Source organism: Accipiter gentilis, chromosome 28 (assembly GCF_929443795.1).
Source record: "Accipiter gentilis chromosome 28, bAccGen1.1, whole genome shotgun sequence".
NCBI classification, from domain to species: domain Eukaryota; kingdom Metazoa; phylum Chordata; class Aves; order Accipitriformes; family Accipitridae; genus Astur; species Astur gentilis.
Window position 1 is genome coordinate 12,397,055 of NC_064907.1, and position 24,334 is coordinate 12,421,388.

At 47.2% G+C, this 24,334-nt stretch overlaps 1 protein-coding gene and 1 long non-coding RNA gene across 5 annotated transcripts in view; one reads left to right on the top strand and one right to left on the bottom strand.

Annotated features, from left to right (window-relative positions):
• Window positions 1-10,617: 10,617 nt before the first annotated feature.
• Window positions 10,618-13,378, bottom strand: LOC126051760 (uncharacterized). The gene is made up of 2 exons (XR_007509866.1): window positions 11,998-13,378; window positions 10,618-11,662 (listed from the first exon to the last, which is right to left on the bottom strand). It is a non-coding gene; the product is annotated as an uncharacterized LOC126051760 (long non-coding RNA).
• Window positions 13,379-13,991: 613 nt separating this feature from the next.
• EGLN1 (egl-9 family hypoxia inducible factor 1) overlaps window positions 13,992-24,334 on the top strand; it is a 595,298-nt gene continuing 584,955 nt past the window's right edge. For all 4 annotated transcript variants that reach the window (XR_007509862.1, XR_007509863.1, XR_007509864.1 and 1 more), the window contains exon 1: window positions 13,992-15,230. Coding sequence is in view for 1 of the 4 variants with exons in the window: in XM_049831370.1 (XP_049687327.1) it covers window positions 14,235-15,230 (996 nt within the window). In the remaining 3 variants the exon portion in view is untranslated. The remainder of the gene's footprint in view (window positions 15,231-24,334) is intronic.

The window sequence follows — 24,334 nt, forward strand, 5'->3', positions numbered from 1 at the left end:
AACAACTTTTGCAGCAGTCCTGTGAATAAATATCCGCAGGGCAAACGTGTATGCGTCTCACAACCAGAGAAAGGACGTTGCAGCAATCAAGGTATAAGAGAAGGAGAGTCTGGCACAGTTTTGGCTGTGAGGCTGGCTAAAACAGACTGTATCTTGTAGATATTATCCAAAAATACTCTGCAAGACTAAAAATAGCATGGATATATCAAGGTTTAAAAAGAAATCAGAACTGAAGCCTGTGAAGATCGAGAAAGTCATATGAGAGACAGAAAATCAGCATGAACTTCACAGCTTATAAAAGACAGAGAAATAGAGATTAAATTATACTAACTCACACTACCTAGTCTCAGCCTCCAGTCACCTGAGCCAAAACAAGCAGGCAGTTTTATTTACTGGTTTTTCATTTTTCCTGGGATGTACAAACTGAAGGTGCTGTATGCCAGACCTCCCATGCTTCTCGTGTACGGACCATGCTTCTTGCTTGCACAGGCCTCGCTCTTCTGCCAGCACCTCAAGCATGTGCTTTGGTGGCTACCTCAAAAATTGCCTGAAGGACTGAAAAGGGGAGAAGCAAGAAACCGGCTGTGGCTGGAGGAGCAGGCTGCGCATGAATCCCACTGCTTTCTGCAGGTCAGGCACCTGCCTCAGGTTTGCAGGGTTTTGCGAAGCATTTCATGTGCCACTTTCTTCTGCCGGTGGGTTAGGATGCCCACCACACGAGGCTGGTGTCCTGGTCTGGAACAGGCAGGTGCCAAGCTGCCCAGAGAGCAGCAGCTCTGGCTACGAACAGGGACGGGCAGCTCCCACGGGCAGCTGCCTAGCAAGTCTTGGCACCACGAGGGGTGTAGCCAGTTGCCTGGGGGCATTTGGGACTTTAGTTTTAGGCTCTGGACCCTTAGTTAAGCATATATCCTGCTCAGGTACTCTAATCTTTCATCTGATTTAACCCTCCATCCCTGCTCAGGTGTATTAAGGGTTTAATTCGGCATTTGCAAGGGGACCTAGATAGATGAAGAGCTTAAGGTGAAAGGACAGGGTAAGCAGAGGCTGATCCCTGTCCCGTCTGGGGGGACAGCACAGACCCCCGTCATTCCTGCTGCGTGTTGCTGCAAGCGCTGGACACGAGCCAGCTCAGCGCGGTGTGGCCGGCCCCTGCGCTGAGGACGCGGTGCTCGGTCCTCGGAGAGACAAGGGCAGCCATGGGAGAGGACCGGGGAGTCCTCTTGCTTGGGCAGTCATAGCCTGTATGCAGCTGTATGGCCACAACCAGGCTGCAGACCCAAGTCTTCTTCCAGCTGTAGTTGAAGGGTTAATGCCCCGGTCTACCCCACCCCGGCTGGCCACCGTTCTCCCGCTAACCACAACTACCCTCATGGTTTTGTCAGCAAAACTGCTCGTACGTGCTTCCCTCGGCCCTCTGGAGTCAAAGCGAGCCGTGCTAGCTCAAGCAGTTGAAAAGCAAGGTCTGCCTGCATCTATTTCATTGCTAGTAAATAGGTCAAGGAAAGCTGGCGGGGGGGGGGACACGGGGACGGTGTGCCTGAGTGCTGGGCGAGTGGTAATCTCTTCAGCCGACAGACCCGGAGTTTAAATATTGGCTTATACACCTCTGTGGTGATTTGCCCCATGCACCCAGAAGCTAAGGCAGCTGACATTCTCTTTCCGTGGCTCGTTGTGTTCGGCGTGAGCTACACCGAGAGGGCGAGTCTGGTCAGAGGAGCTCCTTTTCTCATCCCCACAGGCTCCTTGACTGCCTTTTCCCCACCTTGGCAGTTATCTACAGCTAGCATATAGGTCCACCCGGGGGGGACAAGCAAAGCCAGGCTGCCCCGTGCACGTTGCCGGTGTGAAAGCAGGGGGGTGCAGACGGTCCTGGCGATGCACGGCGAGCCTTCCTCTGCCGCGGTGGGGGAAGACAGCGGTGCCGCTGAGCTGCCTTCTCGCACCGGTGATTGTCGTGCACCTCGTTGCTTGCAGCTGCGAAGAAACTGTTTCAGTGCTGCTTTAGAATCTGGGATCTTGACTGCCGAGCCCTGGCAACACAAAGGAGAAGGAGATGCTCTCCTCATACGTGTAATACATGTCTTGTGGTGTAGATGGGGTTGGGGTTGAGCCTATGAGAGCACAGAATTTGCAAGTTCTCACCTCTTCCTTCCTTCTCAAGCACTCTCAAACCAGTACGCCGCACGCTCAAAACCAACCACTTCCTTGCAAGCATCTGTACTACCAAGTTTTTGGTAATTCAGAACTGCAAAATCACATTCTCTGGGTACCTTAGTGAGCATCAGTGTGGGATACTCTGACAAGGGATCCGAGGAGACGTGGCGTTCACTTCTCTGGACAGGCGAGAACCTTATTCTCTCTAAATAAGATGATTATCAAGGGGGTGTTTGTGCCCATTCTTGTTTTTGGGGACTCTCCTTTCCCTTTGCTGCCATGACTCATAAAACTCGTTAAACCAGAGTATGCCTAGCAGGAGAACATTTAATTACATAGCAGTTGCAGGGTAGTGATGGAATTTATGTTTGACAGGCTGACGGCAAGATGGCTTTATCTACAAAGCTGTTTAGATGTCAGTAGAGCCAATTCTGTCCATAAGGCTGGGCAAGCCATACCAGGCACCAAACCAGCAAGGAGGAAGGTAAAATACGTGCCAGGAGCAGGCTCGGGACACTGGTGGTTTGCATAAACAGCCTGAAAACGTGCCTGTCATCACCGCGTCTGGGTCAACGTGTGGAAACATTATCTGGTAAACCAACAGCCTCGCACTGCACAGTGACCTAGATAGGAAATATGATGCAGGGAGGGAGAAGGTGAGACTGTGCACTGTTGTAACACATGGATCAGGTTATTTGCTGCTGCTTTTATCTGGCTATAAGAGTTTAATAGTCAATAAACCACTTGGAAACAGGTTCTGGCCTCCCCCTTCCTTCTCAGGCACTCTCACACGAACACAGCGTGCAGCCAAACCAATCGATGAACAACGTATTTCAGTACTTAGCAAAATATTAACAAAATATTCTGGAAACCACTGTACACATCTCAGCTACGTGTGCACCACTTCAAGAGTACAGCCTTCAGGTTTCTGTGAAGCTGCTCAGAGGGATTACACCGACAGCGGAGTGACTGCTCTTCCCTTGTGTGTGTAAACAGATTTGTTTACATGAAAAAACTCCTTCCACTCTGGCCTTTGAGATTGCAGTAGACAATTCAGTTGAAGCAGGCTAGGATAGGCTAGGATGATTTTGCTCACTGGAATTAAAAAGCAAAGGGAAGTGTTTGGGAGCTAATGCATACTACTGTTTGAAATCCCTTCTCATTTGTACATGTTTTGTCACGGCATACTTGAAAGCCATATGTATGACCAAGTAATTTGACATTAGTTTTGGGCTGGGTTTTTTTTTCCTTGTAATTTACCTTATAATTAGCACATTGTATCATACATTCTAGCCCATCTAAGATCAGATTGTTCTGATTTTAAAACTACCATAAAACCTTAGCACGCTGAAAGAAGTTAGTACTGTTCTGGCACGGAAAGCACATCTCCCTCACCTTTAAAGAAATTGTATCTGGATGACACTTTCAGGAAGACAGAGGGATGATGATAATCTTGTAGGGCAATGGCTCAGTGTTCCTATATTATCATTTCCATATTATTTTTATATCAACAAAATAAAGATCTCTCTTAACTCTGAAATTCTGCTGGCAGGAAGAAAAACATTTCAAGATTGCATATCAAAGGTCTTTGAGATCAAATAGTAACTTATCTATAGCCCACTGTGTTCGATATGCAGTCTGTGAGCAGGAAAATGCTTTCGTTTTTCATTCTTCTGTAGACAGAATGTTGTCACCCAAATTAGCTTTGTTGGCTCCAAATTACTGTGCTTAGTCGGAATTAAGCCTCTTTTTTATATTTTCAGATTTTTCCCTGAAAATAATCAAACAGGTAATGGAGTATTCCTCTTTTAAATGTATAGTAACCGAGATTTTGATATTGCCATGAGGCTGAGCTATCAGAAGTCAAAGTGAATTTTTCTTTTTCAATAGCATTTTTAAAGTTATTTATTTTGAAAAAAATACACGAAGCTTGACCCCAACAAAATTTTTGCCCCACATTTAAACTGTAGATAAATCTTGGAAAATACAACGCTTTTTAATCTGCTCTCACAATCAAGGGACCTACGTTAATGAAAACGGAGAGTGTTAGGACAGATTTTTCTAGCTTCTGTAGCAATCAGCTGATTTTGTTATATATTTACATATTTTTTAGCAACAAAGTTCCAAGTGTTTTGCTCTTGGGTCTTACTCCAGAGTTATGTTTGTGATTACTCTGTCGCATATTATCTCACTTGTGACAGTCCATCAGAGCAATTAAAAAACTTCTACGTGGTAAACTACAGTAATTCTTATGGCATTTATTGCTGTTTTCGCTGATCCCAGCGAAAGCATTTTCCCGTTTGTTCCAGTGAGCAAAAGTTCTCCTCTTCAGGAGTGTTTCTTGACTGATTGAGGGAATATCAGGTATCTTTCTTTGTCATTTGCAGCTGACGGTCACTGTGGCTGCATTTTCCACTCTGCTGGCAGTAGTTTCTGTGTAGGATCTAAGGGAATTTCTCCCCGCACACCCGTTTTTGGGAAGAGCCTTCCATCTTAATTAGCCTCCTCTCTACCTGTCCGCAGACCTCATCTCACATTCAAGGAGATCCTGGTCCCCTTCCCGGTCCCACCATGCTGCTCCGTAACTCTCCTGCTGCTGCCTTCCTTGCAGTTCGGCACTCCCCTGCAGAACGGCATTGCAAAACCTCCTCGGGGATGAAGACCTCCTCTATTTATAGAGCGCTGAGGCTAGATGAAAGTTTCCAGAGAGCTTTCTGGAAGGGCTCCCATCTAGCTGCTCTGAAGGCTTACAAAGGAAAATGAGCTTGCTACCTTGCTTCATAGCTTTGCCCTGCATATAGCATTCACTAAACCTTTGCAGTAAAATATATAGCGCACCAGGCAAGCATTTGGGGTTATACATTGGCATTTATGAACCTCTGAAGTTTTCTTCCTGACATGTCTTGTCCATATCTGGATTACAAATGCAGAATCGGAGGCGTGGGGCAGATTCTCTGACATGAACCCACATTCTCAATTGATTTTTATCCTGGGTCTGCAATTCAGTACTATCTTAAGATAACAGAGAGGGAGAACTGTGTTTAGCTTCGCGCTGTAGTTTTTTCTTAAAAGATTCAGTCTCTTGAGGCCGATATTTTTAAATTGAAAATACGGTTCCATTAACAAATGCACCGCTGAGTGTTGCTCCACAAAGATATGATTCAGCATTTATTTTCCTCATGTCACAGATGAAATACGGAATATTTCTTAAAATAGGGGAGAAATGGTCACCTTAGCTAAAATAAGGCAGGAGCCAGGCTGGGTACGCAGAGTAGGCATATCCACAAACACACGAGCCTTTGTGTGTATATGAGCTATTTGGCCTCTCACATTGATAAGTTGCTGTTTATTTAAAAAAAAAAAAGCAGCAAGCCCTTAACTACTTTTGCCCACAGCACATGGCTTTTATTGGAGGATATGTTTGCACATGGGAGGAGCGTTGCCTCCCACCCAAATTTCAACAACATTTGGTAAATAGGTGAGGATTGAGTCTTTATCTATTCTCTGCCTATCCCCTCCAGTTCAGACTCTATCTATATCACACAGTGAGGAAACTGTAATCTGAGAAGTCCTTTTAGGAATCTGTTTTTTAATGAAAACTCCTGAACATGGTCCTAGCATTAGACACAGTCTGAGGTTAACCTTCCCCCAAAACCAACCAATCAACAACAAAAATACCCCAACTGACAACAACAAAAAAAAGAGCAAATATTGTCAGGGAGAAAATGTAAGCCTAATGAAACAGTAAGGAATAAAAAGTGAAATCCATCTCCTGACAAGATAAGCATTATCATCTTCCACTGCACTGTGGGTGGATGAAGAATGTGTAAATTGCTTGCTGACCTGTTTTTTGCTTCTGCATAAAAATGAAAGGCCATTTCTTCTAGTACCAATAAATGCCACCTTATCTCTAGGTCACTAATTAGCTAGCTGGGTGAGCAAGGAACAGGTTCAGGGGTAGCAATTCTAACAGTGACAATCTGACGCAGCACGATAGCAAGACTCAGATACAACCCAGCCCTAATTACAGCTCTGTAGCATGTACTATCACTCCAAGAACAAACCAAAGATGTTAATAATTCATATTCAGCTGTGTACTTGCACAAACTCCTCGTAAGTTTAATTCTCCGGGACCTAGTATTTAGGTACTGCTTTGTAAAAGCTCTCCAGCATACAATTCCGGCATTATGTTTTACTGGATCCATTAACAGCATTGTGCCATCTGAATGTCCATTGAAAGAGATAAAATGAATGGTGTCAATTTAGATCATGCAGGGGGAAGGAAACAATTTTTTCATATTAATATAGGAATTTAAATTACTATATATCCACTACCAGCATTCCTGGTTTAGTAAATATCTGTCATTGGTGTAAGTTGCTTGGGAAGAGCTTTAAAACATGCTGAAATACCTTACTCCGGTATTAGACTAAGAGTATTTGCACAAGGGTTGTTCTTCTTAGCATAGGAAACAAGAAGACACAGAACAACATCAGGATGAGTGTGCATCGATATCACAATTTTTAAGACCACATTTGTTCAGTTCTAAAATCTCAAGAAGTATTTTAATCAACAGACAGAACCTTTCAACTACTAAAACCTGAAAAGAAAAAAACACCAAACCCTTACAAAATGTGAGTCCCTGGCATGCTGTTCACAGCATCAATAGCCTAAAACACCTCTCCCTGCATCCTCAGATAGCCGAACCAGCTGATGCTAGCCATTATCCTGTCTTGGTATAGAATATCCCGCATTTTGGATCTGCTGATTCTCTCAATTCAAAAGTTTCAAAAGGAAAAGCTTCTCTCTCAGTCTCAGAGAAAGTAGAAATGGGTCAAGTTATATAATATGAAGTAAATAAGGGTGAAGTTACATGACGTGACTGAGTCAGCTTACCGTTCTGACTTGGGTGGTCCTGCTTTTCTCTCCCTGACTCCTGGCCCTGCTGGTCCACACCCTCTCTTGCACCACATCAAACCACTTGGTAAGCTGATCCAACTCGTTAATCCAACAGAAAACTATTCTCTTGAACTGACTCACCAAAGGGCTTGACAAGCGTGGTGCTAAGGAGCATGCTGCTGGAGGGAGCAGAACCACCCCTTTTGGTGGGCAGCAACTCAACACCGCGACTTAAATGTACCACAGCCGAAGAAAGCGTTGCAGAAGGGCACAAGAAGAGCGCTGATGGCAAACAGAAGGGCACAGGGTAAAAGCCTGCGTCTTCGGGAAGGACTGAAATGCAAGAAAAGGCTTCACCAAGCCCTGGGGATGGGGCAGACACTGAGGGGGGCAATGGCAGGAGAGCAAGAGGACATTGCATCTTGACACGAATCAGAGAGCTGCATGGGAACACACCGGCGCTGTCCTGGCAGAAGGGGGAGCAGGGAGTGCAGGAGAACACGGTGCTGAGCTGTACTGAGTCCATCTGGAACACGACAGCTCTTCAGGGTTCAGGCTCAGAATGCTTTTGTGCGTGTCTGCAGCCAGCCCTGGCAAAGGTGAGCTCTTCAGGACACATGTGCTATCTTGATAGTTTAACAAAACATGAGCTATAATATTGTATCCCCATTGTTCAAGAAAAGGGGGAGGACACCATTGTTCACTTGGCAAACAAACAAAAATGAAGCCTGTCCCCATTCTTCTCGAGAAATTGCTTTGTCAAAAAAAAAAAAAAAAAAAAAAAATCACCCCCCTAAGTCTTATTGAGGAATAACACCTAGTCGGTCTTATCAGCTCAAAAATTCCCTATTATCTTTTCCTTCCTCTCTTAAATTACTGCGACAGGTTTCTTCTTTTATTGCAGCAAACGTTTTAAGCTTGCTGTTGTCTTAGAATCTCTCTTACTGGTACAACTACCTCAATAAGAAACAGAATTTAGAGATACCAGAAATTGTGCTAGCCAGCTGGAGAAAGGGAAAAGAAACTGCATCTCCACCCAAAGATAAAACGTCCAGTCTTTTAACAAATACATCTTTATGGCATCAGGAACAGTTTGAGTTCCTCCCTTGAGCTCTGGGTAATAGTTACTAGGGAATCAGGAAAAAAAAAGCAGAGACTGTAACTCATTAAATAGCAGGATATATTGTAATGCATGAGCCGAGGCGCTCTCAAGCTTCCCAAACCAAGGGGCACAGAGCAAACTGTCCTTCTTGCCCACACCCCAGGGCATCCCTGTTCTCTTTCCCAAATGCGAGGCCAGGCACTGGCAGAAGGGAGAACTACGTGCCTGGCAGCTGAAAGACGAGGGAAGAGAAAATATGATGTGCAATAAATCAGGTACGTGCAAAATAATCATGGCAGGTCACATCATCCTAACACTGCTCGGCATTGTTTCCACCTTGATGATCTTTCAGCATGTCACGATGCTGAATCATGATGACACAGGGGCAGGAAGCACATATCAGATGCAAAGTGAAAAGGTCATGTTTTGCTTGTGGCCCTACGAAGCACTGGAGAGACTTTCTTTACGTTGGAGTCCCTTTTTCTCACGCTGGGAAGACTTGTCTCCACCAAAATAGAGAAAAGCTTCCGGAGCAGTGCAGATAAATTTGACCTACATACAGATAAACCAAGAATCTTTTCTTTTTGATTCCCCCCCTCCCCCCCAAACTTCTTATCGCTGTATCAGTGCATGGGATTTCAAATAGTGTTTAAAAAATGTTCTTTAAAAGTAACTTTCTGTCCATAATTGGACTTTAAGCACCCTGAGGGCCTGCTGGCTTGCTTAAGTTGAGGCCAAAAATGTACATAATTGTCAATCTTTAGCAAGACAGGGAGTTTTTTTTCTAACCAAAGCCAGAAATACTCCCTCTGGAGAAACCTCACAAACAATGTGGAACAAGCTTTTGAACTTTCCATGGTACAAAGTTTAAAATGAGGACAAAACTGGAATGAGTCAGTCTTGAGCATTTTCTAAGCTCAGCTGCATTTCCATAGCTTTACAGATACAGACATCTGGTAGCAGCATTTTCATTTAAAAAAAATAAAAAGGACATTGTCTTGTTCTTCACTAGTGTAATTAATCTTTCTTTAAATATGAAAAAAATTAATAGTCAAATATTTTAATATGTATAAATCTCTCTGGATCAACCCTAACCATATTTTTGGTGTAATAAAAATAGGCTATATTCCCAGAGAAGCAAATGCATATCATTTCAGACAGATTCAGGGACAGCAAAAACAATTTTAGTCGAAGAGCCCGGAGGAATCCCGCAATATTAAACACAATATTAAACACAAGTTTACACAAAGTAATTGAAAATACTTCTCCTTATAATTTAGCCCAACCCTTATAATCTCAGATTATAATGCAAGGTTTTTCCTTTAAACATTACACCATTATGCTATTCAGTGATAATCAACCAAATTATTCTGTTACTTTAGTTTCAGCAGAAACTTTTAGGGAAACTCTACAATGGCATCAACAAGCACTAAGCGGGATGGGAGGTGGTCCAGGGTTTATTTTCAGGACTCTGAGCCTGACCCTTCGTTGTCCCAAGGGCTGTGTGCCACTGCATACTGTGAGAGGAGAATATCAAGCTCTTGGTCTATCAGAGAGCTGAAGCCTGGATCCTGAACACTGCTGAGACCCCTTAGCTTGTGCTGGCCACAGAGTGACTTGATGGGACCCTGCAGGCAGTCGTGTGCTTCGCTGTAATGGTCCGCCGCTAGCACAGCCAGTCAATAACCCCACACCTTCCTGATCACCTCTAACGGGTGAGCCTTTCCTCGCTTTGCAGAAACAGGGGGGCAGGGGAGGTATCGGGGAGATGAATAAACCACGCCAAGAGCATGCATTTGACAAAGGAGTACTTCCACAGCCTTGTGGATGTACTTTGTACAGTTTGTCCTGTTTAGAAAGGAAGTGAGTTTAACAGAGAATCCAACTCAGACAAACAGTACTCTAGTTTTATTTGGAAAAGCTGCAAACCTGTTACAGTTCACTTGCTAGTATGAAAAGCAAGCCTGAAAAATGCCACTGTTGAGATCAGTGCACAGTGGTTTAAGTGGAGTAAGAGCAGTCAGGCTGAATAACACAGTGGAGTGGTGTGGAGGGAAAGAGAGCAAATGCTACAGGCCCCCAAGTTCTGAATTTTAATCGTGACGCTGTCGTGGGCACATGTGTCTGACTGACACCTTGCACTACCAGCTCAGGAGCATGTGTAGCTTCCAAGTGGCCTTCTGGCAGCAGTGAAAAACTTAGCCTGGAGTTCCAGGGACTTTTTTCCTGTTCACAGCGAACCTATCTGAAGATGAGATTACTTTTTTATTTAAACTTTATTCCTAAGCTGATTTTGTTCTGTGAATTAAAATTGCCTAATCTTGTTATTCTGTATTCCCCCCCTTGCCCTGGGCTTCAAAGATTCCTTTTTGGTTGCTTATACAACCTTACTGCTGCAGTACTCAAAATATCTAAAGCATGGTATAAATGCAGCTATTATTACTACTTAATGAAAACAGAGAAGTTATTCATTGACCAACCTTTTTTTTTTTTTTTTTGCATTTCTAATAAACATATCAGATCCATATCTAAGTGGTGAGAAAAAACTACGACCTTGCATCCTCATCATGACTGGTATTAAAGACTTTTCATCCGCATTCTCTGCAAAGCAGTATGTCTCATCATTACCTAGTCACCAGTCAAGTTCTTTTCCAACATTCACTGACACAGACAAGAAATTAGCTATCTTGGAAATGCCACATTAAGGAGCAAGTGAAGAGTAACCAGCAGAAAAGAAGGAGGAGGAAGTCCCTTCCCCCTCAGTTTTGGCAACCATCATGTTGGTCATTTTGCTTTGTATACCGCATGTCGGCTTTTCATCGTGCTTTGTCCTTACGCTCTCTTTTACGGAACAAGCTCTTTGGCAATGAATAGAGTCTTTATATGCTTGGAAAACATTTCTAGCATGCTGTAGACACTATTGTAATATAAATACTCATTGTCTTCCAGAGTTTCCTTACCACCACCACCACTCTTTCTGCAGCTTTGTCACTGGACAACAACCTTCATTAAACTGTTTTGTGCCTCTGGTGAAGTGCTGTAATCATAAAATATGGCAAATGCTTCACATAACCGAAGGTGGATTTTGTTGAACTTGGCATTTCTGTTGACCATGCTGGGGAACAGTATGTCAAGACAACCTGAAGTAGCTCAGCACATTAGCAAATGTAAAAACCAAGACCAAGACCTTTAATTGCATCCCAAAAGACAGGTGGGAAAGAACAAAAGACTTTTGAAGCCAAATTAGCCCATAAATTAGTAACTATCATTAGGTTTTAGCCAGGCACCATATTTGTACCTTGGTCCTTTTCTTGTTTCATAGTTGGACTACTGAGTTTAGGGTCTGTGACTTTCATCTCCATTATGTTTGGTGAAGGAGTATGCAACAAATGCAAAAGGTTTTTAACTCTTCAGTCTTTTTCTGGCAGAACGTCATTGTTTGCATTTCTCAAGTTTTTGAAAATAACAGCCTTGACTCTCTTCTCATTTAGCTCGGTTTAACAATGCTGCAAGTCCAAGGAATTCAGCTGCGTTAATCTCAGTTTAAAGCAAGCCAGAGGAATGCCTAGCCTAATATTTCCGACATACCTCATATACCTGTAGTTAAAGAACAACTCTCATTAAACCTAGATTAAAAATCTGTCCACTTTATGTTCTGAATTTAAAACTAGTTTTTGACCCACTTCCTTCTGCCTCTGCCGCTGTATTTTCCTCCCTTTAAGGGCAATGAACAAAGAAATTACTAATCTGCAACTCGTATCTGTTTTTAGTTCCCAGCTTTTCCAGTTCATTCGGCTTATTTTTATTTAATTCAGCCTTGGAGCTCGCTGATCACACTCACCTTGAAATCTCATCCTTTGGGCTTTCATGACCTTGTCCTCTCGGGATTCCTTCTGTCTTTCTAACAATTCACCCTGTTTTTGCTCCTCATTTTCTGTGTATGTACCACAGGCGTTTGTAGCCTTGGCACACTCTGTTTCTCCTTTTACGTTCTTCATGTAGTACACGCAGTGCCCAACATTCCTCCAAGTCCTACTGCTATGTCAATTAATTTTGAATCCAGTTCCATATAGAGAGATGATAAGAACCAAACCATTTTAATTGCGTACATAAAGCCATTTCACTGTAATACAAGTATATTACAGTCTTAAGCTTCACAACAGCCTGCGAGGAGCAAAAAAGCATTACTATTCCTCTTCTGCAGTGGCGAATTAAAACCGACTTGTCAAAATCACACGGAAGTCTGCGGCAGCCTATGGGTTACCAACCAGAGGATCCATTTCACCCTTCTACCTCCAGATCTGTATATTGGCTCATGTATTTGACACTTGGTGGACTTTAGAACGGATTCGCTTAACTTACAGGCTGGGCACACCAACTGCAGGCGCTGCCTCTCACCAGCCCAGCCCATGGAGCGCACGCTTGCTGCCTGTTCACCAAATGGTTCTCCGGGGGGGGGGGTGGGATGGGGTGGGCAGGAGAATTCCCCCAGCCCGGGAGGAGTCCTTGCTCCAGCTTACCACGAGGCTCTGAGGCACCGACCACCATGTTGGGCTGTATCGCAGGAAATCGTAGAAGAATACACTCCGCTTTCCTAACATCTACCACAAGCAAGCAAAGCCACGGTTAAGCCGGATCAATCGGAGCTTACGCATCACCTCAGAGGAGTCCCGGTCCTCGTGTGGCTTCTGACAGCCGACGTGACTGCGCCGGGCCCTTCGTCCTTCCACCGGCGCGGCTCTGCCAAACCAACTTCCTTTTTCCTGTCAGGGGCTTTGCCATGTTGATCACAGCACTGGCCCCAGCTCCTGGCCTCTCCTCCTTTCAGAGGCCACATCACCTGCTCCTTCTTCCTGCTTTTTGCTTTTTTAACCGGTCTGACTCCGGCCTTTGTTACCGCCGGGTTAGGCGGGACAGAAGCCACAGGTTATTTAGGAGGGAGCCAGCGCACGTCCCCCTCTGCCAGCTATCCGGCGGGGATATTTTGGGGCCTTACGGGAGTGACAAAACCTGGCCCGCCGCTGTGGCCGGGTGCGGCCGCCACCCTCCCTGTCACTCATGGCGCCACAGCGCCCGGCTTCCATGTCAGCCCGGCTCCCCTCCTGCTCCTCGGTGCCCCCTCCGCCCGACCCCGAGGGGCAGCTCGCCACCGGCGACAGGGACAAGGGCACCCACCATCGACCGCCCGGGGACGGCGGGGGGCGTCCCGGGCAGCCCACATCGGTGACACCCCCCCCCCCCCCCCCCCAAAGCCCGGTCTCCCCCCCCGCCTCTGGGGCCGTGGCGGAGACCGCGCTCCTCAGGGGGCCGCTGCCGCCCGCCGCCCCGGCCGAGGACCGCCCGGCCCACGGCCCGCAGCCCGTCCGTGCGCTCGACGCCGGGGCCGGGCTCCGCGCCGTGCGGTGCGGTGCGGTACGCTGCGGGCCGGCCTTCCCCGGCCCGGCCCGGCCCCGCCCGGCCCCGCCCGGTCAGCGGCGCGGCGCGGCCCCGCCCGCCGTGACGCGCCGGCGGCGCTGGCGGGCTGGAAGTGGCGTACGTGCAAAGCGGGCCGCGAGAGTGGCGCCTCCTCCTCGCCCCGACACAGCGGCGGAGAGAGGCGGCGGCCGCTCCGGCCCGCGCACTGGGCAGAGAGGCCGGGCGGGGAGCGGAAGGCAGCTCCCCCCCCCCCCCCGCCCCGCCATCCCCCCTCCTCCCGCCCCACCGCCGCTCCCCCCCCCCCCCCCACCACCACCCCCACCCCCCCGCCGCCGCCGCTGCCGCCACCCCCTCGGCCGCGCACGCCGCCGGCGGGGCGGCGATGAGGCGGCGCTAAGCGGCGTTAGCGGCGCAAGGGAGGGCGGCGCGCGGGCCCCCGCGGCAGCCCCGCGCCCGGCCGCCCCCGAAGGCAGGCCGCGGGCCGGCGGAGGGCGGGAGGGCGGCGGGGGCCGCGGCGGAGCCGGGCGGCCATGATGCAGTGAGCGCTCCCTCCCCGCGCGGCCGGGTGGGGGCCCGCGTTAGCGCCGCTCCCGCCCGCCTCCTTACATAACCCCTACGGCCGCGGAGCGGGGCTGCGGCGGCACCACCACCACCACCAGCGCCATGGCGAATGACAGCGGCGGCGGAGCCGGCCAGGGCGGCGGCGGCGGCGGCGAGAGTAGCGGCGGCGGAGGCAGCAGCGAGCGGGACCGTCAGTACTGCGAGCTGTGCGGGAAGATGGAGAACCTGCTGCGGTGCGGGCGCTGCCGCAGCTCCTTCTACTGCAGCAAGGAGCACCAGCGCCAGGACTGGAAGAAGCACAAGCTCATCTGCCGCGGCGGAGGCACGGCGGCGGCGGCGGCGGCAGCGGCAGCAGCGACGGCCGCAGCAGGGGGCGCTGCCGAGCCCCGCGGCGGGCAACCCCCGCCGCCGACCCGCGCCCACAGCGGCGGGGCCGCGGCGGGAGGCGGCAGCCGGGCGGCCGGAGCCGGAGCGGCGGCGGGGAAGGGCGCAGCGCCGCCGCCGCCGCCGCCGCCGCCTCCGGAGGCCCCCGGCGAGGCCGCCCCGCTGACCAACAACCACGTCGTCGCCGTCGCCGCCGCAGGAGCGGCCGCCGGCGGCGGTGAGGCGGAGGCCGCGGCCGCGGCCCCGGCCCCGGCGCCGGCCCAGTCCCCGTCGCCCTCCGGGGAGGCGGTGCTGCTGTACCGGGACAAGTCGAACCTGTACCCGGGCGGCGTGCAGGCGGGGCCCGGCGGGGCCGCGCTGCGCCCCAACGGGCAGACGAAGTCGCTGGTGCCGCAGCGGCTGGCGCTGGAGTACATCGTGCCCTGCATGAACAAGCACGGCATTTGCGTGGTGGACGACTTCCTCGGCAAGGAGCTGGGCGGGCTGGTGGCCCAGGAGGTGCGGGCCCTCCACCACACCGGCCGCTTCACCGACGGGCAGCTCGTCAGCCAGAAGAGCGACTCCTCCAAGGACATCCGCGGCGACAAGATCACCTGGGTGGAGGGCAAGGAGCCGGGCTGCCAGACCATCCGGCTCCTCATGAACAGCATGGACGATCTCATCCGACACTGCAACGGCAAGCTGGGCAACTACAAAATCAACGGCAGGACGAAAGTGAGTGCGGGGACCGGTGACACCCCCCCCCCCCCCCCCTTTCCCCTTCCTCCTGCAGCCGGGTCGGGCGGGAGGGGGGGGGGGGGGGGCGGCAGAGCCGGCGCTTGCCCGGGCAGGGGCGTGTGTGCGCGCACGTGTACGCCTGTCTGCGGGTGTGCGTGCGTGTGCGCACGTCCGTCCGTCTGTCTGGGTCGGTCGGTCTGTCTGTCTCACACACACGCACCCCGCTCCCTCCCCGCAGCCCCGTCCCCGGGGCCGGTTCGGCCGCAGCCCCGGGGACGGGTGTTGTCCGCGGTCAGCGCCCCGGGGGGGGGGGAAATCGCTTTGGACCCTGAAGGTGTGAAAGGGTTGGTTTGCCTCTCTGCTTTTCCAGAGCAGGGGGGAGGAAGGGGGGGGGGGGGGGGGGAAGGCAAACCCCCCCCCCCCCCCCCCCAAAGCGATCTCATTTATATCCTTGCGTTTTCTTAAAAACTTGACTTGGAAGCTGACCCGCTAGGCGATGAATTATTAAAATGCCAGTTTTGCCGAGGTCTCCCGAAAAAACTGAAAGCAATATACTCATTGGCTTCTGAACGCGGCGGGGTAGCGTGCGCTAGGCGCCGGCTGCAATGCCTTCTCGGCAGCCACAGCTGCACGCACCTTACCCGGAACGGGACTTCCCGAGGAGTATGAAAAATTCTGTGCGTAACTTTTTTGCAGGCTCGCATGAATAGGTCGCGTTTTGGTAAGCCCTGGCTCAGAATGCGGCCTGCCAAGTGTTAGACTTAAAAATGCGGAGAGGAGACCCCGGGCAGCAGAGGCACAGCCGTGAGGAGCAGGGTGGCTTTGGGAAGAGGTTGGGTTTTTCTGTGGGGTTTTTTGTTTCGGTTTTTTTTTTACTCTCATCAAGTCTCTTTTCTGCAAATCCTTACTCTTTAGCTGTATTTCGAGACCAGAGAACCGAGTCAAAATCTCCCATTGTATTAGCCTAATTTGCAATTCCCTTCCAGTCCTTTAAATAAAAATCACGCCCTTGATAAAGGGCTAGTAATGAATATTCATCAGTATCTTTTCAGTTCAAAAAAAAAAAAGAGGGGGGGAAGCCCCTTCACAATGTGCTACCTCTATTAAAACATAAGGAAGCTAGTGAATTGGTAGGAACCATCCCGCCGCGGTGGTTGCACTGTCACAGACAGACTGTTGTTGCTGCAGCTGCAGAATCTCAGCTGGTAGGAAGCTGCGGGAGGGAGGAGGGGAGAAACTGTAAGGCAAAAAAACAGCCTTGCATTTGTTTGGGGCACGAGAAACTCCCGTGATAAAGAGAAGTGAGTGGGAATTTTTCTTTTTCTTTTTCTTTTTTTTTTTTTTTTTTTTTGGAAACGCGGCCTTTGTGTACCTTTAGTTGAACCAGTACTGTGCTAAAACTTTTTAACAGGAGCGTGGTCTAGATTCCTCCTAGATCCCTGTTAGCTTGGACTTTTCTAACCCAACTCATCTTTCAGACACTCCTAAATCTCTTTAAGGCCCCCGTGCTTCAAACTTGCACTCTAAAAATATCAGTGGTTTTGCTGGGTTTCAGTTTTATGCAGCAAAGAGGAATACCGCTTCTGTGTTTATGCGCAGAGGTATGCTTCCATAAATAATACGTGCCAGGGCTTTAGAAAAGGACTTTCAGAATTGTAATCCTGAACCATGCGTGCGATTCCTGGGCTACTGTACCTTATTTTTCTAAGTAGTCGATACTTTGGCTAGTTGTGAAAGAGAGGGGAAAATCTCTTCATGCTGCATGCACGCTTTTGTGGAGCAACAGCGAAGCAATGAAGATTGTTGGTTTTCAGTCACTGCTGAAATTCCTCTGTATTTGGGGGATCAGAACAGATGCAGGGGGGCAGGCTGGTGAAGGTGCAGTGCTTTACTCCTTGGTGGTACAGAAGTGCATCACTTTCTGTCTTCTCACCTTCCCTTGCTTATCTCCCCACAAAAAGTCAGTGCTTGTGCTGCAGGAAAGCTCAGTTCCCTAAAGTTTCAGCAAGAGCAGAATGAAAGCTGTCAGTCACTCTCACAGATTCGCCCAAGCTGAAGAAACAGAAGCCGTTGATGAGAAGAGATGGACAAGTCAGTGGAAGAGTGTGATCTGTCGAAACGCGGGGTTTGTCAGCGTTTGGGAATGCTCATTCGTAAAGTCAGCAGGGATGGGAGTGGTGTGACTTTCCCCTTCTCTCTTCTTTTGCATCCCTGGAGATCTGTACCTTTCCTCTGCCCTTAATGCCGCAGTAAGTTGAGTCGGGGGTGGGGGGGGAGCAATCCGTCAGTGGAGACATCTGTACATCCCTTCAGGGCTCCTGGCTGTTTAGAGGGCAAAAGGGAAGTTGTAATATAAACAGAGACGCCTCTTGGTTATCTGAAGTAATTTTTTCTTCACTTCTTGCCCTTGCTGTTTCTGAATTGAGGTTTGATTGCGTTGCGCCAGAGTCCCGGTATACTTTTTATTCTTGGCAGTATAGAAGGCTGTGCAGTGGAGATACTTGAATAGCTGCAACAGGTTACTCTGGAGCTTTTCTGTCGGTGCACTTTGCGTGGTGACAGCTGCTTAGTTCATTTAGTCAAACACAGTCTGCTTTCAAATCTTGATGGGTACGTTGCGTTTGCATTTACAGCAGACTTTTTAAAAGGAACGATGCACGTGTAGTATTTATTCTCACTGGTTTCATTTCAAGTAATAAGACCAAAATGCATGGAAGGGTAGCACACCTTGGCCGACTGAGCTCTTACAGAATAGTTTTACTACTCCTGTGTGCATATGTTGCAGTACTGTGGTTTGCATAGTTGGTGTGTGGAGAACTTAGCGTACCATTTTACTGAAGGTGCTAAATAAACCAATTTGCAGTGTCACTGCTGAGATTTGTAGTTCCCCCGGCATCTGAACCAGCAAAAGAATGCCAGCCCTTGGGGATCCCCCTGCCCTCTCTAAAACACTACCAGTGCTAGCTGCACAAGGTGATGGGTTGGCATGTATTAAATGATTGCAGTTTGGTACAGCACCTCATGCAACAGGGGATCTGCTAGCATTGGACTGTGCTCATAAATGTCAGGGATGTACCTGGGCTGAGGAGATCTGGGGTGGTGAAGTCTAGGAGTTTGTGTTTCCTCAAAAAGCCATTTAGTGAGAAATCAGTTGTGCAGTGTTGTAGCTTTGAGGAGAAGATGATTTTTGTATTAACAGTTCTAAAGGTGTGTTGTCTTGTGGTTTTTTTAAGCCTAGCTTTAATATTTTTTTTATTAGACCTTTAAATGAAAAACAAGCAAAAACCCCAAACCACTTGCATCCAGTTACTGAAAATATTGTTGTTGGATTCACTGCAGTGTCGTCTTAGAAAACTGGCTTTGTTTTCGAATGTTGTGCAAGGGTTGGCATTATGTCACAGGAGTCACAGGAGCTTTTATTGAATCTTTAACCTTTACCAGATCTAGTTCAAGCTCTGTAAACAAGCATATCCTATTAGAGGGAATGAATCATAAATAAATCCGCTCCACAGTGTGCTGAAATACCTATCCTCTTTCTATTACTGAGTCTTCAAAAATGTTTTGTTAACTAAATATACCTATAAAATCTTAAGAGTTTTATTCTCTGTGCTTTAACTAGCAGCTGGGTACTTCTACAGAATTGAATGGATTATTGATCAAAGGTTTTAATGATGCTCTTGATCAAGGCTAATTGTTTTTGGTGTTGGGGAAAAAGAGCTGTAGGTAAAATGGAAGACATGATGCCTGGATTATCACTTCAAATTTAGCAAAGGCTTAACTCGCATACCTCTTGGCATTGTTGTTGTTGAACTTGCCATCACTTCTACAAAGTGTCTAGAAAGCAGTACATGAAAAGGGGAAAAGAAATGGGTCTTGAGATGTATACCTTGCATCTCTTAGCCTGTAAAACTCTGTATCAGGGAGAAAGCTACATTGTTTTAATGGAATCTGTTTTAAACTGATTTATATTCATCAGGGCCAGTCTCTTAAGGTAAAGGACATGAAATAAGGGAAAACATTAGGTGTGAGAAACCTGAGATTTAACATTTGAAAGCCTCTGTTGGGGTTTTTCTCTAGATTAACTGGGTTACCTAGAACTGATCTACTTAAACCGATGTGGTTCTGCTTAGACCTGACAGTAGATTACTCTCCAGCCTGAAAGTTATCCATATAGCAGTAGGTGCAAACTAGGCATCTACCTCTCAGGTGTGTGGACACTACAGCAGCAGGTATAAGAGAACGGCTAACTACTTACTCATCTCAGAAGTCTTGACTTACTGCATTCCTTGCTTTTGTTCTCTTAGTCTCTTTCTTTCCAGAGTCTGCTTCCTTCTTTTCTCTAGCAGATGGTGGCACATACTTGCATACGTGAGCTGTAGCGTCTTTCTCCTACTTCCTGTTATTTTCTACGTTTTTCTTCTTCCGTCTCTTCACAAAATATTAATCCCCTTTTTTTTTTTTCTTTTCTCTTATCAGTTACCATACTTGTATGTGCACATATTTCTGTTTCCTGCCTGTCCTGTCTTAGATAGCCAGTGGAGGTATAAACCTGCTCATCAAAGTCAGGGAATGAAATCCTTTTGAATCTCACCCAGGTGAGAAGGTTTTTAACTCCTTGCCCACACAGAGGCTGAGAAGGGGTTAAGGGAGGGGGCAGCTTTATCATTTCTTTGCTAGGTTTCTCTTTCCCCTGTTGTGGTCTCTGCTGATTATCTAAAACTTCATAGAAAGCTGAAGTTGGCATCCTTTACTGGTATTGCAGTAATATTGGGGCGTCCCAGCTGTGGACTGGATTCCTCATAATCGCTGTATGAACGGACATCTGATCTATTAGCTGTTCCTGCTTCTGCTCCCATCACACCCAGTGCCATCCGTCTCCTAAGCCTACCCATGGCCTTTTATTAGTAGGAGATTGAATAGACAGTTTGACAGTCCCTGGTTACATCCCTTTAGTTTTTGCTTCATTCCCGCTCCTTGTAACCTGTCAGAAGACCTATAGTTCAAATTGCTGCATTTTAATGCTCTCCTGTTTCTACCAGTAGGCCAGTGGTACCTGCCGCTTCTCAGCCGTCAGTGGCTTAAAAATTTGCTTTATTAGCTACGCATTGTGCAAGCCTGCTTTTCTGCTTTTTCTTGAAATTGTTGAATAGCAGATTTGCTCATCTCTAACTCTCCCCGCCTCCAATCTCAAAATAAACTGACCTGATTGTAAGTACTTTAACTGCTGCTTATAACTCCCTGGATGCTCATCAGTTTTCAATATGATGCTGCGCACTAGAGCATCCTGGAGTTTTCTGAAGACCTAGAGGGCTCCAGATTCGGACTAGTCTGACTGCGCCCTGTTAAATTAGCTTCTTTCAAAGTTAGTAATGCTCCTTTAGAAAATAATCCTCTAAGAGTGAGTGGATTTCTCATACCCTGCTGTTAGCTTTTCTGTAAGCTGGAAAGAAGAGGCTCTCTGCTCTGGCTGTTTGTTTATGTTGCAGCTTTCTTACAAACATGTTGGATTAATGTTACCAAGGAAAGAGAGATGTAATGAAGGAGCAGTAATCAGCTGATAGAACTGAAGCTGTCAGCAGCTGTGTAGCACTGAGGGGGGGGGGGGGGGGGGGGCAGAGGGAACATGGGAGGAGGATAGGTTAAATCTGAGTTTTGCAGATGCTGTTTAAAATAGCATACAGGAGACCCGAGCAAGATTCCTGGATGTTCTTTCCGCTGTATCTGATTCTGCAAAATACAACCATGAGTGTGCGTGGCAATAAGAAGACAGGGGAAAATCAGAGGTAGAGAATAAGGATTCAGCAAGCAAGCAGGTACTGGGAAGTGATGATGGTGGTGAAACGCCAGTAGAAGGAAAGTGAGCACAGAGGCGGGTGCGGGGCTCTGCTGCAGCTCCGGTGAGTCCCGCTCTGATCAGAGGACCCAAGAGCTGCGGCTGGGGATCCGGGCTGAGGAGCATCTGTAAAGTGGGGGGCTTCCCCTCAATTTGCTTGTGGCATGCCCAATTAGAGATTCTTCTGTATCATTCTGGGCATTTATTTCACTGTCACGCCTTGAATTTATTTCTTGGTAGAAAGCCTGCTGATTTAATTGGTTCGTAATGGATGGGTTTGACTTTGTCACCGAGTTGTGGGAAAGTGTGGCTAGGTCTCTCTGTCTCCCAATAATCGCTTGAGATGCTTGATACAGAATATGACTGATGCTCATCCTTACTGATTCTTTTCCTGACAGTGATGTGTTTGTTGGCAACAGTCTTTTTTTCTAGACGAAAGTGCTGGTTAGTGAAGGGTTGTATAGTGATTCATGGATACTCAGCAGCCCACAGTTCTCAAATCCCTGTTGGGCTAGAGCCCTGACATGCGATGAGTACAGTTTCGTTTGTTGTTGCTCATGTACAAGCATTTTGGGTCCCAAAATGAATAGATGATCAAAAGGCTCTCTCTTGTCTCTAATGCAGATGATCTTTTGATCAAGAAGCACAGCATCCAGAAAAGACACTTGTTTATGGCCAGTGAAAATGAAAACGTGAACACGGCTGAGATTACGGCAGGTTCTCCTACTAGAAAAAATTACAAAGATATACTAGTTTCTGAGGGGCAACTGTGTGGTGATTGTAATTTTGAAGTGTAGTATGAATATAGCATGTCTGAGGGTGGGGAGCACCACCTGTGACTGCTAGCAACTTCTCCATACCCCTGTGTCTTAGGCTGTAGTTCAGTGAACGCTTCTGGCTGGTGCTGCCGGAGAAGCAGTCCCTCTTCTTTGCCAGCACAAGTATTTACATGGCCATCCTGTGAACTGGTTTGGGGAACTGATCCATCTGAAAAATAAACTGGCAAAAGAAGTGCTCCTGGTTCAATGTTCGGATGTTTGTGCTGGCACAGGGGACTGGCAGATGGTGAGACTTTCTTTCAGCAGCAATGCAAATTTATGCCAGCTTAAAGTGTTTGCCAAACTACAGCCTTGGTTTAACACTTAGGGAGTGATTATCCCAAAATTTGCCTGTGAAAATTTGAACATGGTTTAAGAAATCTTTGCTAGCTGTGCATTTTTTTTTTTCTTTCTTAACCTTTCTTTTCTTTGTTCTTCCACGTTCAGTGTGAGACTCAATTCTTGCCATCAGAAGTGCATTCTTCTGTCCTCCAAGGATCTTCCTTGTGACAGTTTGATACAGAAGCTTTGCAGGTCTACCCACCGTGTGATCCTATCTAACATGCACAGGGAAAAAAGTATTTTCTCCAGATGAAAACTGATTATTTTTTTTTCTCCTCATCTCTGCCCACCCCCCAAGATATTCTTGGTTTCTCTGTTGCAAGGCAGAGCTGGACTGACATCCTCTGCGATGAACACTGTGTTGCAGCTTGCTACTGTTTGCTGCTGGCTGCTGCTGGTAAGGAAGGTCCCTGCTTGGCCACATCCCCTTGTGCAAGGTCCAGCACTCATTCTACTTCAAGGGCTCTATCTGAAATGGGCAATTTCAGTATTATTTCTTTTTTTGTTGTCCTGTTTCCTTGCTGTTCCCTGGTGCATTAGGATAGCTCTATGAAATTCTGGGTTGGTTTGTGGCTTGCTTTTCCCCAGTCATTTTTGACTCAGAAACTGCAGTTAGTTTTTGAGTTCTTGCTGTTCTGGACATTAGGAACCCATAGGCTTGTGGTTTGTGCACATGAGTGATTTCAGTACACTGTGGGTAATTAATTTCATTTTTTTCTTGTTAGTGGTGTCCGTGATTTTCTGACCATGTTACTGCTTTGATGTGCTATGCTGTCTCTTCTGTGCAGAATGGGCTTGATTCAATACTGCCCAAAAATCAAGCAGGATGCTTCTCATCATAGCTGTACAGCTCGAGAAGAAGAGCTGTCTTCCCTTGCCAGTGGCCTCTTGGACTGAAATTCCTTGGAAGTGATGTCCTGCCAAGTCATAGGACTGTCTGAACAGCAGTTCTCAAATCTCTGTGTTAGTTGTATCAGTAACCTTGACTGGCTGTTTGAGAGATGTTTTCCCTTCTTCTAGATGATGCTTAATTTCTGAATAGGTTGTCAGCTATTTCCTGCAAATAAATTGGCAGCATATTATTATTGTGATACTTATCTGCGTTCATGTTTGTAATTCAGTTGTGGTGTTTAGTCCGTCCTGGTTTATATCTGACAGCTTTTGGCTTGGAACAGGCTAGGTTGCTACGGGAATTTTGCAAAATGCTGTCTTTCTAGTTGCTACCATGTTGTCCTTTACTGACTGGTAGTATGTATGTATGTACTTGTAGGTATTTACACAGTATACTTGTAGCTAGTAAGCTATGTTTCACCTTGTTACTTAAATGAAGGCTTTCTGCTGCAGCAGAAAGGAAACTTGTTTTATAAAAGGGAAACCGGATGCTCTCTATAGAGCAAAAGTTTCTGGATGGGCAAGAAGAAACTAAATTGTTTTTCATTAGGCTCCTTGGAGAGCTCTTGTACAAAGACAGCACTTTTTTCAGTTCAAAATTCAGTTTGGGACTGTTGTGAATGGGTTGGTTAGTTAATTCCTCAGTGGGACACTTGTGGGGCTCCCTGTCTCTTGTGCTGCTGTATTTTACTTTACAGTAAGGGAATGACTGTGGACAATCCAAGGACTGTGCAGGTGTTTCTTGGAAACAAACTTATTTGGAGTATATCAATACAAGATCTTTAATCATTGGCATATGTTTTACACTGCACTAAGGAAATAATATTTTGAAAGCAGTATTTTCAGTGAACAGAACGGTAAAGTTATTTGACTTTGCAGCTAATTGTCATTTATGATACCCTTTTTGTCTGCCACATTTGTGACTTATTACTTATACCCTTCAAAAGGAGGACTAACATGGGTCTTTGTGGCCTTTTTAAAAAGTCATTTGGTGCTCATAGATTAAATTTTTGTAAGTTTCTGAAGATTGTTCGTTAAAAATAGCTGATAAAGCATATTTTCAGTGCAGGCTTGTGCTAGAATTAGCTGGTAAGCGGCAGTCATAAGCTTCAGGTCAAAAGCAAATTCACTTGCTGTTCCAGGGCAGTGTCTGTCAAAAATAGAGAAATGCTTTTATGCACGTAACAGCTGCTTGCACTTGAAGACTTTCTTGTTCT